General features: G+C 40.1%; 1 protein-coding gene across 1 annotated transcript in view; it reads left to right on the top strand.

Annotated features, from left to right (window-relative positions):
* LOC124619548 overlaps window positions 1-9,629 on the top strand; it is a 347,023-nt gene extending 337,394 nt beyond the window's left edge. Inside the window, exon 6 of the mRNA XM_047146018.1 lies at window positions 8,969-9,629. Coding sequence (XP_047001974.1) covers window positions 8,969-9,090 — 122 coding nt within the window. The 3' untranslated portion in view covers window positions 9,091-9,629. The remainder of the gene's footprint in view (window positions 1-8,968) is intronic.
* Window positions 9,630-18,325: the final 8,696 nt, after the last annotated feature.

Below are 18,325 nucleotides of genomic sequence, written 5' to 3'. Positions count from 1 at the left end.
CCTAGAACCGCATGGCCATCCGGCCGGCTGCCGCGTGGAAGATCAGTTTGAGTTCAGGAGAAACGTACGAACACGCGAGGCAACACTGACCCTACGACTTCTCATAGAAGACCGATTGAGGAAGGAGAAACCTATGTTTATAGCATTTGTAGACTTAGAAGAAGCTTTTAACACTTTTGACGGGAATACACTCTTTAAAATTCTGAATGTGGCAGAGGTAAATACAGGGGGCGAAAAGCGAAATGTACTGAAAATTAGATTGGTATATCCCGTAAATAATGAGGAGGTATTGATTAGAGCTGGGAAGAAGAGAACTTTGGTACAACCCGACTACAAGAAGGAATCGGTTAGGAGGACTCATTCTCAGCATCGAGGGATCACCAAGTTAGGGTAGCGTGAAGGGTAAAAATCTTAGAGGCAGACCAATAGAGGATACAATAAAGCAGATTCAGAAGGATGTAGATTGCAGTAGGCACTCGGAAATGAAGAGGCTCGCACAGGACAGAGTAGCATTGACAGTTGCATGAAACCAGTCTTTGGACTGAAGACCACAACAACTACAACCAGTAGTCCAGCTAGCGCAATGTCTGTGTGTAGGGATTCAACAAGAATAGACACAATAGTCTAGCGATTCCCCTTAAGCCTCACATTTCTACAGTCAGTTCTACACGATCTTTGATGTGATATAGGGAGCGATGCAACTGACAGTGGATGACTGAAAACGAGTGACTTGGAGTGATTAATTACTCTTTACCCGACGGTAGTGCGATGGTGGGCTTAGGTGTGGCGAATACCTGAAGAACTTTGAAATGCAGGACACAATGTTGGTACCTAGAAGTTGGTAGCTTATTACGTGTAGGGTGGTTATTCAGGTTCACTGTTGTCCCTTATTGCCTTTAAGAAGACGATAATGTTCGAGGATATGAACACATTTTACAACATTGTGTTCTCCATACAGTAGAGAAACAGATCTGAAAAGACGGTTATTGTTTTCAGCAAGACAGTACACCCTATCCAAAAGCAGCATCTGTGAGATAATAGTTGTATTATTGCTGAAATGGATTAGCCTGGCCTATGTTCCGACCTGAACCCAACAGAACGTGTCTGGGACGAGTTAGAGTGCCAAATTCTCTCCAGATCGTACCATCCAACATTCGTACCTTCTCTTGTCATTGTGGTGGAACTCGTAAAAGGACTTCCGGTAACACGTCCTTGCTTCGCTGCCAAGACACTTGCAGCGCTCTAAGTTTATCAACCCATTATCAAGGTTTCATATTGAGTGGTAAAAAACTTCTGTACTTATTTTGGTTTCGTTCGAAACAGAACTAGTCCTAGAGCAGTGTGTTCCTGATAACTACTTCATCTGTCATAGGCCCCATCGGATTAGGGGAAGGAAGTCAGCCGAGCCCTTTTAAAGTTACCATCCAGGTATTTGTCTGAACCGACTTACGAAAATCACGGAAAATCTAAATCAGGATGGCTGGACGCGGGTTTGAACCGTCGTCCTCCCGAGTGCAAGTCCATTGTGTCGTGTAAAACAGAAGCTAGTTTCCTTACTTTTCTTACATAGTGTTCTGTGGCCACTTGTTCCTGTCTTCCAATACGTGTGTGAATTGCTGTTGTAAATGCGCTATACGTTGTTCGTGTTCTACTTAGCTTTTGTTCGTATCCACTTTTCGCACTTTCACGTACCTAATGAAGAATGCTCTGTTATCAGTTTTTGACAGACTAATATTCAGCTTTATTACATCTTCTCATGGAATGAGTATGTAATTCTTCTCTGAATAGTGTTACGTCTCGCCAGAATCTCCTTTGTGGTTTTAGAGATACAGTACGGAATTATTGTGGCAGATGTAATTACGCCGCAAAAATATTCTACATCGATGTGCGTAATTGTACATGTGATTGTGTGGTACAGTGTGAATTCACTTCCACAATTCTGAATGTTACAGCATTTATTAAGGTCTAGCTTACAGAATACACAAGTACATTCGAGATGTAGACTATGAGAGTGTGTTTTTTTGCTTTTAAATTCGCATTGAGGTGGGAGAACGATTTTAGTACGCTTACATTGATTTCTGCTATAATATATCGTTTGTAACACCGGGTAATAACGTGTTATCACTTCTGCGTAACTGTTATTGCGTTTCTGGAATTTGCAGAGCAGTATACCTTAGTCACTATGACATAATCAGTGGCGAGAAGGAAGTAATTCTACTCAAAGCTAAATACTTTCTCATTCCGTGTTACGACAATCAAAGTAGCAATACGTAATCATTCTGCGACAAGATGTAATAAAGTTGAATACCAGTTCTGTTAAAAGCTGGTAATATGGAGTTTTCCATTAAATGCGAGAAAGTACGAAAAACGAATGCGAACTAAAATAAAGTAGAATACGAACAACACATTTAAATCGCGCAATCCACACACGGTTTCATAAGCAGGAACAAATGTAAATGCGCATACGGAACACAATAGATGAATCCAGCTTCTGTTTTATGTGAAACAAAAACAAATATGGAATCATTTACTCCTCACAATATTATGTATGCATGCGGAAACAAATCTGCGTACCAGCGTTATATCAACAATGTGATTCAAAGAGAGCACTTCTTAAAAGAAGTCGTAATCAGGAATACAACGCGATGAAACCTGCTTCTGTATCATGCCATGTCAGATGATTTTAAAATTTTGACATGTGCCATGGTGCGGTTATTTCCACTGGGTAGTGGACACACATTCGAAATTCCAGCATTTTGTTTTACAAATATATAATTTCACAGTAAAAAGGTGACAATACGTCATTTACAAAATTTTACATGACTCTGAACCCCTGCCACGAAAAGTTAATCTTAGCTTTCGACTGAGACTTCCTTAATATATTATTTTGCAAAGTCACAAAAACCTCTTGGATTCCAGAGAAGCGATTTGTTACTAGATCACGAGGCCCACCATGAAGTAAAAATGAAAAGATATATTTGGAATATAAAATTTCGACGTTCGCCTCATATTTTCTGTATTGAAAGTTAACTGCCAGGCATCTTGGAGAGCTGTTGTTCTGTTTCCGTATCGTAACACATGCTTTGCCTTTCTTATATGTTTGTGTTTTGTGGCCGTTATTGTCTATGGTGTACAAATATAAATATTTTTTGATCTGCGGTTATAATATGAAGCACGACTGTACTTAATATTTTTTTTACTGAATTACCGTTTAAAATGACAAGATACAGTGATTGGGTGAAGACCTTATTTACGTTTAAGTATCCAGTTAACATAATTCAGCAGAAGATAACTATAAAGCTAACAGGGGGAGCAATGCACTGAAAAAGCTCGCGAGTTGTGTAGACTTTTATGGTATTAAAAACGAACTAAATAATGGTTTTAGTAACAATGATTTAGAAATTGTGTGTTACTTTACCAAAAATTTATGTACGTATCCCATCTCTGTCAAAAAATTTTAAGATTGTATGACAACATAGACAGGTATAGCAGTGTCTGTAACATGTACCAATTTGTGACAACTGTCAAAGTGCGACACGTTTGAAAACATCAGCAGCTGAAAACTGGGTGAACGAAGGCAACAGTAGATTCTTCAATGAAATGAAATGTGTTGGTCTTGGAAAGGAAGGCAGCAATTTTGTTTTGTGCAATAACGAATATGCCACCTCCATCCACCTGATGCACAACGCTAGACAGTCATCTTGTGCAATCCATGGAGACCGAATCTAATGGCGATTTGTCAGCTGCAACCTAAAAGACAGTTTTATCCAACAGAGACTTTCAGAGAGAAGTAAATGACACTTTGCCATCTACTGATCTATGTCTTTATTGTCAGAGTACATGGAGGAAAAGGGACACATTCCTCTACGTGCTGTTTCACCAGACGTAAGTGTTGATGATGGAGATGTTTTGGAATTCCGGGTGATTCTTTTCCTTGTTTATTGCTTCTAACAATTACTTACAAGTTTTTCCAATCGCACCTTGGAATACTGCCACTTTCTATATTTTCCCCTAAACACTTCTATGACAACTGTTTATTCAGCTTTTGTATGTTAGTTTTCTAAATACTTTTTTTACTTCGTGAATACACCTTATTCTTGACTTACTATCGCACAAGTAATTGAAATTCGTTGGTTAATCTACTGCCTAGCGTTCAATATAAATATCAAATATCAGTCGTTTTAGGATTCCGTATCCCAATCAGTAAAAACGGAACGCTTATTGGATCCGTTTGTTGTCTGTCTGTCTGTTGTCTGTTCGTTTTTTAAGGCTCCTTATTCTCAGGAATGGGTAGGGGTATCAAGTTGAAATCAATGTAAAATACTAAGATCTTCGGTCCCTAGTTGGTGTCAAAATTTAAGATTCTAAATCAACACAGTCAAAAGAAAGGGCCATTTATTTCACATACGTTGATACTTGCAAACTCACTCATCAAAACGTACAGATGAACCATGATCTAGAGTGTGAGTCTTAGTCCCATTTGTCTGGGATTTTTCTCTTTACTCCTGACGTGTTTTCAGGGCTTCCATAAATTCCATCGTTACTTCGAAATTTTGAACCATCCATAATTTCTCGTGGTAAATTTTTCGCGTGATTCAACTTACTATTATTCCTGATTTATCTAAATTATAGTTTAATTCTAGACAGTCGCTTGAATTTAGACATTCTGGCTTCACGACTGTACCGTAATGGCTTATTTTTGCATTTTTAGAGAGGCCTATTTTATTGTGAACATCACGTATAATAGATACTGATTGTTGACTGTTTGCTAATGTGAAGCTTGTTTCTTGTCCTTCTGAGGAAGACGGGTTTAAATTCGATGCAACCACGATAAAGGTTAATCGAAAACCACTATTTATGGCAATTGTTTGGCTGTCTATTACACTTGCTGTTCTGTAACCGTTGATGTAGTGCGGCGATGTTCAAAGTGAATTATATATATATATATATATATATATATATATATATATATATATATATATATATATATATAATTACTTAATATGGTTTTCCCATTTATGATTTTGAAGGCCGGCCGCAGTGGTCTCGCGGTTCTAGGCGCGCAGTCCGGAACCGCGCGACTGCTACGGTCGCAGGTTCGAATCCTGCCTCGGGCATGGATGTGTGTGATGTCCTTAGGTTAGTTAGGTTTAAGTAGTTCTAAGTTCTAGGGGCTGATGACCACAGCTGTTAAGTCCCATAGTGCTCAGAGCCATTTGAACCATTTGATTTTGAAGAATGTTTGCCTATCGAAGCTGCGGGCTCTTATGAAACGTCCCCTTTGAACAATTATACACGACTGTGCTTAAACTGACATACAATATTTTTAGCGCAACGCAATCTGACTTTCAGAAATCCCTACAAAAGAATGGCCCTGACTAACATTAACCTATGCGTTTCACAAATCGCTTACCTCACAAAAATCTTGGTTACTCGAACTACTGCAATACAGCGAGCGCCACTACTGCCAGCTAAATAAAAGATTCAAACTACGGAATGCACTAACTACTGATTGGCATAGTTAGCAAAATGAAAGATTTTAATAGAGAACAAACAATGTATTTACCTTAATAGTCATAATATATATAGCAGTTCTTGACAAATTACAAAAACGTGTTTTGTGCAATCTCTCTCCCCACATCCACCACTGCTGGCGGCTCACCTCCAACTGCGCAACGCTACGCGCTGTTCACATCCAGCCGCCGCTGCCCAACACTACAATGGCAGACAACAATGCAAACGAGCCACAGACTGCACACAGCACAGCCATTGATTCTCACACAGAGCGCTACGTGGCGTTACCAATAAGAAAACCTAAGCAGCCTACTTACACTCTAAACGATAGATATCGAACGTGAGATTCTAAATCGATCACACGACAGTGGTGTTGGGCGTTATGACCATGTTTATAGTGGTCACTACAGCAACGACAAAAGCAGAGCTTTACTAGAATACCTGTAATTACAAAGGAAACGACTTACCTCACTCGTCGTCGACGTTGTCAGGAGAAAGTCCATTTGATGTGTATGGTGCGGGAAGCATTCCCTTTTTGCCGCAACGTGGGTGGATTCTGCCAACGCCAGGCTAAAATGTGGGTAAAGTGTCACATGCGTCAACCTTTCCTTGCAACCGCAAGTTATTGAAATACAGATGCTGGAACAAGTAGAGTTGGTCTCTTTCTCCTGGACGCCCTTCCCTTGAAATGGAAGATTTCACTGATTTCCACAGCCGCTCTATGCTCCGCGTGTGCACATTACGGTCATCGGAAGACACGAACGCTACAGACTGGTTGACGAACTGATGGTTAAATCGCTTTGCTTTCAGTGTCTTGTAGAACTGAAAGTCGTCTGTAATTACTTTGCTACCTGGCAGTACAAAGTGCTTTATCAAACCGAGTAAAGTTACCTCGTCTCTGGAGAACACTCTTACCACCAAGCAATTCCGAGACTCTCATTCCGTACCACAGTATACCCAACTATGTTTGATTTCATTCTTTAAAGATCGGCCTCTCTGATTTTTCCTTCCTGCTATGTGCGATTCCTCCACTTCAACAACTTTATTTGTTCCAGTGATTGATACACTGTCCTTCGTCACTATTACATAACGCAGTTCTCTGCAAAACCCGAAATTTCCGCGCACGGTACTGGTAGATAAGTCGGTTTCCAATGCTGTTGCTTGCACGGTGTAGTCGCTAATCTAGCAAAATACAAGATTATGCTGGTCTGAATCGATAATTTCTAATAGTGAAACCATGTATTCTTCCTGTTAGTCGTTCGTTTACCACAGTTTCCGCAATGAAATTGCAAAAGTACACTACCGGCCATTAAAATTGCTACACCAAGAAGAAATGCAGATGATAAACGGGTATATTATACTAGAACTGACCTGTGATAACATTTTCATTCAATTTCGGTGCATAGATCCTGAGAAATCAGTATCCAGAACAATCACCTATGGCCGTAATAACGGCCTTCACACGCCTGGACATTGAGTCAAACAGAGCTTGGATGGCGTATACAGGTAGAACTGTCGACGCAGTTTCAACACGATACCACACTTCATCAAGAGTAGTGACTGGCGTATTGCGACGAACCAGTTGCTCGGCCACCATTGACCAGACGTTTTCAATTGGTGAGAGATCTGGAGAATGTGCAGGCCTGGGCAGCAGTCGAACATTTTCTGTATCCAGAAAGGCCCGTACAGGACCTGCAACATGCGGTCGTGCATCATCCTGATGAAATGTTGTGTTTCGCAGGGATCGAATGAAGGGTAGAGCCACGGGTCATAACACATTTGAAATGTAACGTCCACTGTTCAAAGTGCCGTCAATGCGAACAAGAGGTGACCGAGACGTGTAACCAATGGCACCCCATACCATGACGCAGGGTGATAAGCCAGTATGGCGATAACGAATACACGCTTCGAATGTGCGTTCACCGCGATGTCGCCAAACACGGATGCGACCATCATGATGCTGTACACAGAACCCGGATTCATCCGAAAAAATGACGTTTTGCCATTGGTGCACCCAGGTCCATCGTTGAGTACACCATCGCCGGCGCTCCTGTCTGTGATGCAGCGTCAAGGGTAACCGCAGCCATGGTCTCTGAGCTAATCGTCCATGCTGTTGAAAATATCGTCAAACTGTTCGTGCGATTGGTTGTTGTCTTGCAATCGTCCCCATCTGTTGAGTCAGGGATCGAGACGTGGCTGCACGATCCGTTACAGCCATGCTGATAAGATGCCTGTCATCTCGACTGCTAGTGATACGAGGCCGTTGGGATCCAGCACGGCGTTTCATATTACCCTCCTGAACCCACCGACACCATATTCTGCTAACAGTCATTGGATTTCGACCAACGCGAGCAGCCATGTCGCGTTACGATAAACCGCAATCGCGATAGGCTACAATCCGACCTTTATCAAAGTCGGAAACTTGATGGCACGCATTTCTCCTCCTTACACGAGGCATCACAACAACGTTTCACCAGGGAACGCCGGTCAACTGCTGTTTGTGTATGATAAATCGGTTGGAAACTGTCCTCATGTCAGCACGTTATAGGTGTCGCCACTAGCGCCAACCTTGTGTGAATGCTCTGAAAAGCTAATCATTTGCATATCACAGCATCTTCTTCCTGCCGGTTAAATTTCGCGTCTGTAGCACGTCATCTTCGTGGTGTAGCAATTTTAATGGCCAGTAGTGTATTTCACTATCAAAACTCTTCTCACGAATTTTTGTAGACTCCGCCCCACCGCAGTCTACAATTTCCCTCCTTTCGTTATACGGTATTAGTTCGTATTTACGACAAAAATTTAAACAATTTTCTACGTTGCATAAACATGGAATTAGATTCTTCCACGTGAGGCAATCGGCAGCAGAAACGTTTACAATAGCAGACACCCCATTCACTACCGACATAAATCGTTTGGGTTTCCCTGGCAACTTACAAATAATGTATCATATTTCCCCCACCACAGTCGCGTCATCGATTTAGAATCACACGTTTGATGTCTCTCGTTTGGAGCCCTCGGCTTCGATAGGCAAACATTCTTGTAAATTATCCTTTCTTCTAAGCTGCTTTATCCGAAACATTTTACTGGGTTATCTTCCCAAGATATTTTCTAACCTCCTGTATTTGCGCAATACCCGTTTTGAGAAATTTTGGTGCATTGTTTTATGTTGTTAAAGATTTAGTTTTCTCTTCAGAAGTCTTTAAGTTAGTCCTACTGGCTGTTTCTTTTCAGGATTAATTTCATTCACAGCAGATGTCACGTTTTCAGAAACTGTAGCAAAGTTATCTGCAAATCCGAGTCAGTTTGTTCGAATTTTTTTTTCCTCTTCTGAACAGTGTTGATGAAATCTTATATTCAGTTTTTTAATTTGTTGCACATTGGCTCTACACGAAAAAACTGTGTGTCAGATTTAAAACGTCTTACAAATCGCCTTGCGGTAATGTCTCTGTTGCAGTAACATCTGGATGCGCCGGAAGATACTCGGCTCAAGGCTTTTGTTTCCTCCGCGGTCGGGCGTCGACGTCCTGGTTTCTGGCGCTGGCGACGCTGCCGCTGCTGCTCGCCCCGGCGAGGTAGCCTCGGCGTGCAGTGTGTGTGTGGACCGCACGGCGCAACGTCTCGAAACTTCTCAACGTGGGAATGTGCCGAGACAGATGGGGACTAGAAAACCGCCACCCTGCGTGATATCCCGATGAAAGACTCTACGCATCTGTTGATACACAATGAATACTTTCTGTACAAAAATAAGTGTGTTAACTGCTCCACCACAAATTATTAGAGCAAACATGAAGGTCACAACTATGATATTCCGGTAGAACACGCAACTTATATATGTGACGCGTCGCTAATTCCTGTGTAGCTGACATCTATGTGAAATGAAGGTATTAAATTGTATTCATGTTTTATCTGTGAGGCTATCCACGAACAAATCCGACGAGAAATCGAGTTCACATGGATAAAATTTTGTTAATTGACTCATAACCTACAATTTTTGTTTGAATATTAGAAATTAAGTTAATTTGCGTTTGGTCAATCACTAGAAACGTCAGCCATAATTCTGTGTTTTTTGTACAGAAAGAAAATTTAACTCTGAATAAAGGAACGTGAGATTCTTTTTCCCATCCATCTCATGTAGCTACAGCTACGAGAGAAGCCTCTCACCCTCAAACGCTACAGCAAGTATAGTTTTCGGAAATTTGCTTATACCATGAACGCTTTATCACGAGTCTGTGTGAATATCGTGAAGAAGATCAACTCACTGTCACCACTTCGCTGCCGAGAAATACATAGAGCTGTATTTACTGATCAGAACTGGTTTAGATTGTTAATGATCATACATTTTTCAGATGCAAGACACTGCCTACTAAGGTTTCGCTCCACGTTTACCTACAAGCGGAAATTGTGATTTATGCAGTAACTTTTCGTTGGCCCCACCACATCGCCACTCCTTGTGACGGTGTCAATAGCTTTGTATTAATGTCAGACGTGATAAAGTGAATAACAGTTATGGACGTGAGCGACTATTTATGACGAGAATCTAATGAAGTAGTAGCGGAATCTAGCAATGGAAATATCGCTTTGTTTTTACGAGAGACGCCATGTTTCTTTGCAGAATACCTTCTTGTTAAAGACTGTGCTGCACTTGCATAATTATAACGACCAACCGGAGCAATTTCCTTTATTCCTTGCTAATAAAATTAGTACAGTTGTCCTTTTGCAGAATTCGTTACACGAAAATGTGAAACGGCAAGTTATTTAATTTCGTCTCACTTTGAAAAGAAACGGTAATAGCTACATACTCCGTTACAATACCCAGTCTGTGAGAACCTGCAGCCGTAGATGTCATACTCCTTCATTGTATTTAAGACCTCTCATTGGACCGCGTATTTATCTTTTCGTCTGATATAGCGCACTCCACGTGACTACTTTCTGGACTACTGCTCACGATGTTGAAACACAAAAGTCTGACGTATGTTTCTTTACAACGGAAGACTTTGCAAAATGCGTGCTATGCTTTTGATGGTCGTGTCAAATGGGTATCTGTGAAGGTAACAATGAACAAAGTGCTCGGAGGACGTTCCTCTACACTTCTTCGTTGCTTAGCTGGCGACGAAATGAGACAGACTATTACAGATTTGAGGTCGTGAAATCGTGATGACAGCCCAACCAGGTGCTATAGTATTTTACAAGAGGTATATGTGACGAATTGCCAATAGATGAAGTTAGTTCGGCTGCGTAGGTTAGAAACTTGGGTAATGGATCACTATGAATTGTCCTACAAGTTCTGCTGCTCATAAAGATCGCATGTCATGAAAGCTGCTAAATCACCACTGTGACAGCCAGGAGCCGGAAGCATGTGAAACATGATTGCTAATGCCTTCGCCGAAAGGTAGTAACTGCAACTTATCGCCAACTCTCGTCCTTGCGGAAGAATTTTCAGAAAGCCACTTCATTAGGGAATAACATAGCACAGATATTTACAGCAGTATTCCATTCAAGAGTATCTTCTTTATATCTCCCATCCAGTTTGTAGCGTTATATTGAGCACTGCGAGACGAATGGAGGAATGTAGATGTTTGGTAAAATGAGAAGATGAATCATGTACTTAGATGAACTTACATGAAGCGTGACTTCGTTTTCAGTGAATGTCGCAGGAATTCATTCAGGCGGACTGACTTCACGGAACGCATAGAGTTTAGGAAGACTCAGAGAAACTCTGCACTTGTATTAACCATACAGAAAAGGGTTCACTGGTTGAAGTGTCAGGTGTCTTTCACGAGAAACGCTTTATAGAGTTGCTAATCAATTAGCGTGTGGCGATTTCCTCCCGTTAAAGATCATAACGCTACCTACCCTTTGTTGGAAGGCGGCACTTTCCAAGTGCACACGCTGAAAACTGCAACTGACTTCGGTCTGAAGAAATTTCAGAACTTATTACGCATTTAGAATGAGACAGTAACATACCAGGGATTGATATTCTATTCGATCGCAGAGAAAACCGCGACAAACATCGGACGGACGTTCGCAGTAATTTTGTCAAGATATTTAGATATCATTGTATCTCACCTAAAAAATGTTATTTCCGTGTAGCGCCAAGGGGTGCTGATAAGAAAACTCTTATCTGCTACCAGTTTCTACAGGCAATATGCCCCTTACAATCGAATAGCTGTGTACTCTATACCTCGTCGGGCAGGTAGTGTGCTCTGATGACCTGCACGGTGATCTTGCATACCTAGTAGACATATTATACCTGTCGAAAGGACATCGACTTTCCATCGCTCTAGACCCGTTTTCTATTAAGTGACCATTGCGATACAACCACTAACTAGTGTGCATTATCCACCATGTCAGATCCAACTAGGAATAGTTTAATGAAGGAAGTGTCAAAAAGACCAGCAGTGAACTAACTCAGTGGTACTTAAATGTCGCTTCAGTACACGAGTATTTACGTAATAAATAAATAAATAAAATAATAATTACTTAGAGCCCCCTGTATCGTTGTGTTATGGGTTATAAGATAGAGTACACGAAGAAAATGAGAGCTACGTAAACGATATTTTTTTAAGTTTTGATATATATATTTGTGTGCGTGTGCGTGTGGAATCATGTACAAGTAGATTCGATGAATGTATTTCTAGTACTTGACGGTAGAACTAAGAATATTGTCACACGAAGGGGTAGGTGGAACGGGTAGATACAGAACTCCAAACTCAATAATAGAAACGCCCTCATGCTTGATGCTAGGCGAAGAAGAAAAAGAGTAATAAACTTAATTAGACCAGAATTCTTTAATAACACGGTAGAAATGCTGGCTGCATTTTGTTTGACAATATGGCCATTATTTCATATGAATAATTTCAATAAAGTAAACTCCATATCAAATTCACCGTACTGTATTTTACGCCTGGTATATGCAGGTCATGAGCAATGGTAAATAGGAGAGCGTCTTGTACAAACAGTAATCACTTTGTTATCAGGAAGTGACTTGAACGTGATAATCACATGTGTCTACTGAATGCCTAGTAGGAAACCAGATTATCAGTGAAGGAGACAAAAATCTTTCATCAAATATATATAGCTTCATATCAAAAGTAAAAACTATGAAAACAGTTTTGTTGACCACAATTACTATACATACCTGTGACTAGTCGAGGCCGAATCCTGTCTTCAAATACAAGCATAAATTTTGTATGACATTTTACTTTTTCTTCATGTGGAGGAAATTTTTGTATGTATTTATTTATATTGAATTTATGTTTTTTTTTTCTGTGTCGCATGATGTCTGAGGACAATTTGGTGGATACAAGCACAAAATTAAAGATACTTTCTGTATTCTTTTAGAAAACACTTTGTTCTGATGAGGAACATTTAAAACTAGATAGCATACCTGGGATACTTTTCCGAAGAGGCACTTAGGGCCGGAACTCTAGTGGCTAAAGTACCCTTCATTTGATGAAACTGTATGCGACTAATTGCTCAGTCTCTCTTGTTTTACTTCTCTATACAGTTGCGGAGTTCGCTCGCTCTCACGGGTATAGCAGCGTAGATATTTTTGTCGCTTACACAGGCGAAAACAAATTTTGCAGCTGGCCCTGGGGCAGCTTTCAATCTGCTGAATGCGCACATCGCCCTTGGCGGCGCTATCACTGGCTTCGTTTGCTCGGCTAATGCGCTTATATCCAGGCGAGTAGCTCGCGGTTTTCACGCTAACCGAGTTTCTTTGCCGACGGGAAAAGCTCTGAATCGGGTAACGCACTGTTTTCTGAGATAACTGTCAAAACCCAGCGATGTTGGTGCTGTAAACAGGCAAAGTGTTTTCATAACGTGCTCCCTTGTCGTCTTTCTCCTTCTCTCCGTATTACCGCTCACAGACAGTTGCTTCAGTGGTCGGACCAGCTAAGTTCCGCTCCTTTTAGAATTAGTCTGCTACCGAGTGTAAGATTTATTTTAATAAGCATCTGTCTTTGTTCGTTGACAGAGGTGAAACAACGTAAGTGGATCTCAATTTATATAATTTAATCTCTTTATGTGTTTCATTAGTAAGAGTATTTTTGCAAAGCTCTGCTAAAGTGTGGTCCTAATTAAAATTTTTCCGGAGGCTGTGAGAAAAGCCCTTTGATATATTCGTCATTAAATAACATCTCCATAATTAATTAATAATTGTGTTTTTTTAATCTGTGTAGATCTGTGAAGAGCATGAGAATTTTCACTGGTAACTATTTTTCCGGTTCACTAAACTAGTGAGTTGTCATATATCAACATATTAATATAAGTTTTTACCTACCTTTCCACCCCATTTTTACCAGTGGCAGTCTTTTGTGCAATAGCTTGCTAACTGAAATTTCTCAGCAGTTCAGAAACAGTCTGGGCTATAACTACCAGCAGTATCTCTCTTTAGTCCAAAGAGAGAGAGACTACTAACCCCCAGAGAGCTGGATTCTTCTGCTGCCACGGATGAATCGCCAATATAATAGAGATGTAGTTCGTACACCTGCATCCCCCTTTCAGTTACTGGGTTCGTTCGATTTAGAAAGCATTCACCTATCATCATGTGCTATAACTCAAGATCTTAATGAAAGCCATAGTTTTCCCTCTCTATGCCAAATAATACGTATTGTTCGAAGATGAAACACTCTCTAAATTAGGTGGTTGGTTCGTAAAATATTCCTCGGATAACGCAAGTAATAACAATACGAAAACGAGGTTTCCGATTTATTGTTCGGTGGCTGAAGTTCCAGTTATTCAGGTAATATATATTTTTAATTTATAGTATCTCTGACCGCTTGACCCACTGGGTCTCATAGCCAACCTAACTATGAGAATTATGTTCTCCGTTTTATGTACGACTGTAATAATGCAAAACTGATTTCCTGGGAAAAAGGCTTAATAAAGTCTATAAATCAGTTCAAGAAACGTTTAGTGCTTACTGGAAATGAAATCATCCTAACGTTGTAGAAATTTGATACAAAAGTACATGAACAGACTGTCATGGCTTGAAATAATCGTTTGTATTCCACTGGGAAGAATCTACGACGTGCATTAGTTCTTCAAACGATAATTTTATACGAAATGCGATTATTATTTACCTGAGAAATGGAATGGTCATACAGTATAATTAATCATAATAAAATACTGTTTATACGGTTGTTTGGAAAGTGCTAATGAATTTGTATCAATGAACTTTACACCAATGTAAGTGGTGACGACGTCCTCCGTGGTGTGTAGTTTATAACTTAATTAAAAGGCGCTAAATACAACCACCTACGTCGCAACACTTTATTACGTTAGCATGACAGCGTGTTCCTGCAGCCTTCTACTAAATTTTCCCTAATTTCTTACGCACTCCTACATACAAAAGAAAGCGAATGTCATATAAATATATTTTACAGTGTAGCTTGCAAAACCGTTTTCCTGACAAAAGTTGATTGAAAAGATGTATTCTGTGGAAGGTAATCCATTTTACATTACTGTGTACATCAAATGCGCACAAATTTATCAGACGAGTTTGTATTACACTCACGCTCACGTAGCTCCCCGCCAAAATGTTTCGATAAGCAAAGATAAAAGAAAATACAGTTTTGTAATTTGGAATACTATGCACTACTTGGAAGAAATAGATCGTCTGTAATTACTAAAGTTGTATTTTATAACGACGTTTTACATGTACGTACGTCAATTGTAACAGCTTTGTGCCACGTTACTATGTTACACACAATGTTGTAATTGTTTTGTATTGTTCTCTACATGTTTTAACAATTCAGTAACTGTTAAAAATGCATATAATGATTGTATAAGGAAATTGTATAGTATGAAAAACTTCAATTATGTCGAGTTTTTCTTATTTATAGAGTTCCTTTAGTCAAAATCATCATTTCAGAGTATGTTTTCCCAAAACACGAACTGTTAAATATATATGAAGACCGAATAATCCATTGTGAACAGACAATGTTTTTAGAGTTTTATTTTTTTGTGGCTCTACAACTTTTTATAATTTATAATTTCCGTTTTAGGCTTTACATTAACGTTCTGGAGCTCAATCGGTGAAAACGGAACCTTGATTTTTTTGTCCGTTTGCTTTTTTCTTGTTGTCCTTTTGTTTGCCTGCCCGTTGGACTGTTTAAACTATTTTCCTCAGAAACGGGTAGACGCATCAATTTAAAATGTTGCCACATACTTAGATCTACGGTCTCTCGGTGTTGTAAGAAATTGAAGTTTCTGACTCACTCATCAAAAACTGTGTACTAAATCCTATTGACTTTTAATTACGAAATTTGACAAGAAATTAGGTTGTTTTTCGACTATCGGTCCGTCTGTTGACACTCCTTTCTCTCAGGAACGGGTAGGCATACGATCTTGAACTTTTTGCCACGTACTGAGGTCTATAATCCTTTGGCGGAATAAACGTATGCTTCTAAGTCAATGCAGTCGGAAGATACGACCATTTATATCACATATTTGGACACTCTCAAACTCACTCTTCAAAGCGACTACGGGACATCCCCTTGACCTATTATCATGAAATTTAGCATCCAGCAAGAGTTATCAGCCCAAGAACATGAAAGAGTAGCCGAAAATTGATAATGGGTCATTAAATCACACGATAAAAGTGTTTTTGTTGACATTTGTTATCCTACTTAAAACTTAAAAATAAAACAATCTCGAAAGTTTTTAAATTGCGAGAACCGGTCTCTTATCAGTATCTACGTGTATTAACACGGAATGTTGGTAGAGATTCTCTACTGCCTGTATCGACGAAGTCTATGCACCTGATTAAGTTTGTTCGGAACCCTCAGAGCGCACAGGGCCAACTTTCATTAATCTGTGCGATAGCTAATTTCGACACTGCACTGCTTCATATTCAGCCACATGCCTAATATCTACACGGTTGTCAGGGTACAGTACACCTAGTTACTGTTATGTGATGGTATAGCATTATGATTTGGATTATGTCCACACGCACACGCACACACACACACACACACACATATATATATATATATATATATATATATATATATATATATATATATATACAGGGTGAGTCACCTAACGTTACGGCTGGATATATTTCATAAACCACATCAAACACTGACGAACCGATTCCACTGACCGAAAGTGAGGAGAGGGGCTAGTGTAATTGTTTAATACAAACCATATAAAAATGCACGGAAGTATGTTTTTTAACACAAAACTATGTTTTTTTAATGGAAAAACGTTAGTTTTGTTAGAACATCTGAACATATAAACAAATACGTAATCAGTGCCGTTTGTTGCATTGTAAAATGTTAATTACATCCGGAGATATTGTAACCTAAAGTTGACGCTTGAAACCTCCGACGTTCAGTTGCGTGTTGTAACAAACAGCTGCAACATACATCGCGTTTCTACAGAATGATCTCCCAACGTTGCTCGGAAATGTCCCACTGGAAACGCGTCGACGTATGTGGTATCAGCATGATGGTGCACCTGCACATTCCGCAATTAACACTAGGCTGACCCTTGGCAGGATGTTAGACGGGCGTATCATAGGACGTGGAGGACGCATAAATTGGCCAGCCCGTTCTCCTGATCTTACACCTCTGGACTTCTTTCTGTGGGGTACGTTAAAGGAGAATGTGTACCGTGATGTGCCTACAACCCCAGAGGATATGAAACAACGTATTGTGGCAGCCTGCGGCGACATTACACCAGATGTACTGCGGCGTGTACGACATTCATTGTAATCGCAATTGTGTGCAGCAGATGATGGCCACCACATTGAACATCTGTTGGCCTGAGATGTTGGGACACACTCTATTCCACTCCGTAATTGAAAATGGAAACCACGTGTGTACGTGTACCTCACCCGTCATGGTAATGTACATGTGCGTCAGTAAAAAAGACCAATATAAAGGGGTTAGCATGTGGACGTAATGTGCTGTTCCAGTCTCTTCTGTACCTAAGGCCCATCACCGTTCCCTTTGGATCCCTACGTAATTCGGTGCTCTCCGATACACACGATCGAACAGCGGAGGAGTGGTACTCAAGCGTCAACTTTAGGTTACAATATCTCCGGATGTAATTAACATTTTACAATGCAACAAACGGCACTGATTACATATTTGTTTATATGTTCAGATGTGCTAATAAAACTAACGGGGTTCCATTTTAAAAAACGTAGGTTTGTGTTAAAATACATACTTCCGTGCATTTTTTTATGGTTTGTATTAACCAATTACACTAGCCCCTCTCATCACGTTCGGTCTGTGGAATCGATTCGTCAGTATTTGATGTGGTTTACGAAATATATCCAGACTCACCCTGTATATATATATATATATATATATATATATATATATATATATACATATATATATATATATATATATATATATATATATAGTGTGAAGAACAATTCGCTTAAACGGACTTCACAGTGCGATTCCTGCGATTCCTCACATACTAGCAATAAAAAAATGTCTCGGACTAATCTTCGTCCTACGTATACTTAAGGCAGTGAATGAACTAAGGATTTGCAATGGGGCAACACTGTAATTACGGCTACGTGTAGCTACCTCTGTCAGGAGATAACAGAAAGCTGCGCATTTGGTGCAGTAGAGGACAGTGGTGGCTGTTGTGTAAGAGCACAAGAGCATGTAAATACCCCTAGACTCAGTGAAACTTGGGTTCAGGGTCGTGAGTACACCCTCACTTGTGCACATTTTGACTAGCTTCTGCGCATGCGCAACCGGAGTGACGTAATTGCCTAATAGGGTAAATACATATGGATTTGATAAACAACGTGCGCGGTTTGCGGCGTACACTTCCAGCC

Source organism: Schistocerca americana, chromosome 6, assembly GCF_021461395.2.
Source record: "Schistocerca americana isolate TAMUIC-IGC-003095 chromosome 6, iqSchAmer2.1, whole genome shotgun sequence".
NCBI lineage: Eukaryota > Metazoa > Arthropoda > Insecta > Orthoptera > Acrididae > Schistocerca > Schistocerca americana.
Note: the sequence above shows the minus strand (reverse complement) of the source record. Positions and strands in the feature narration are given on the sequence as shown.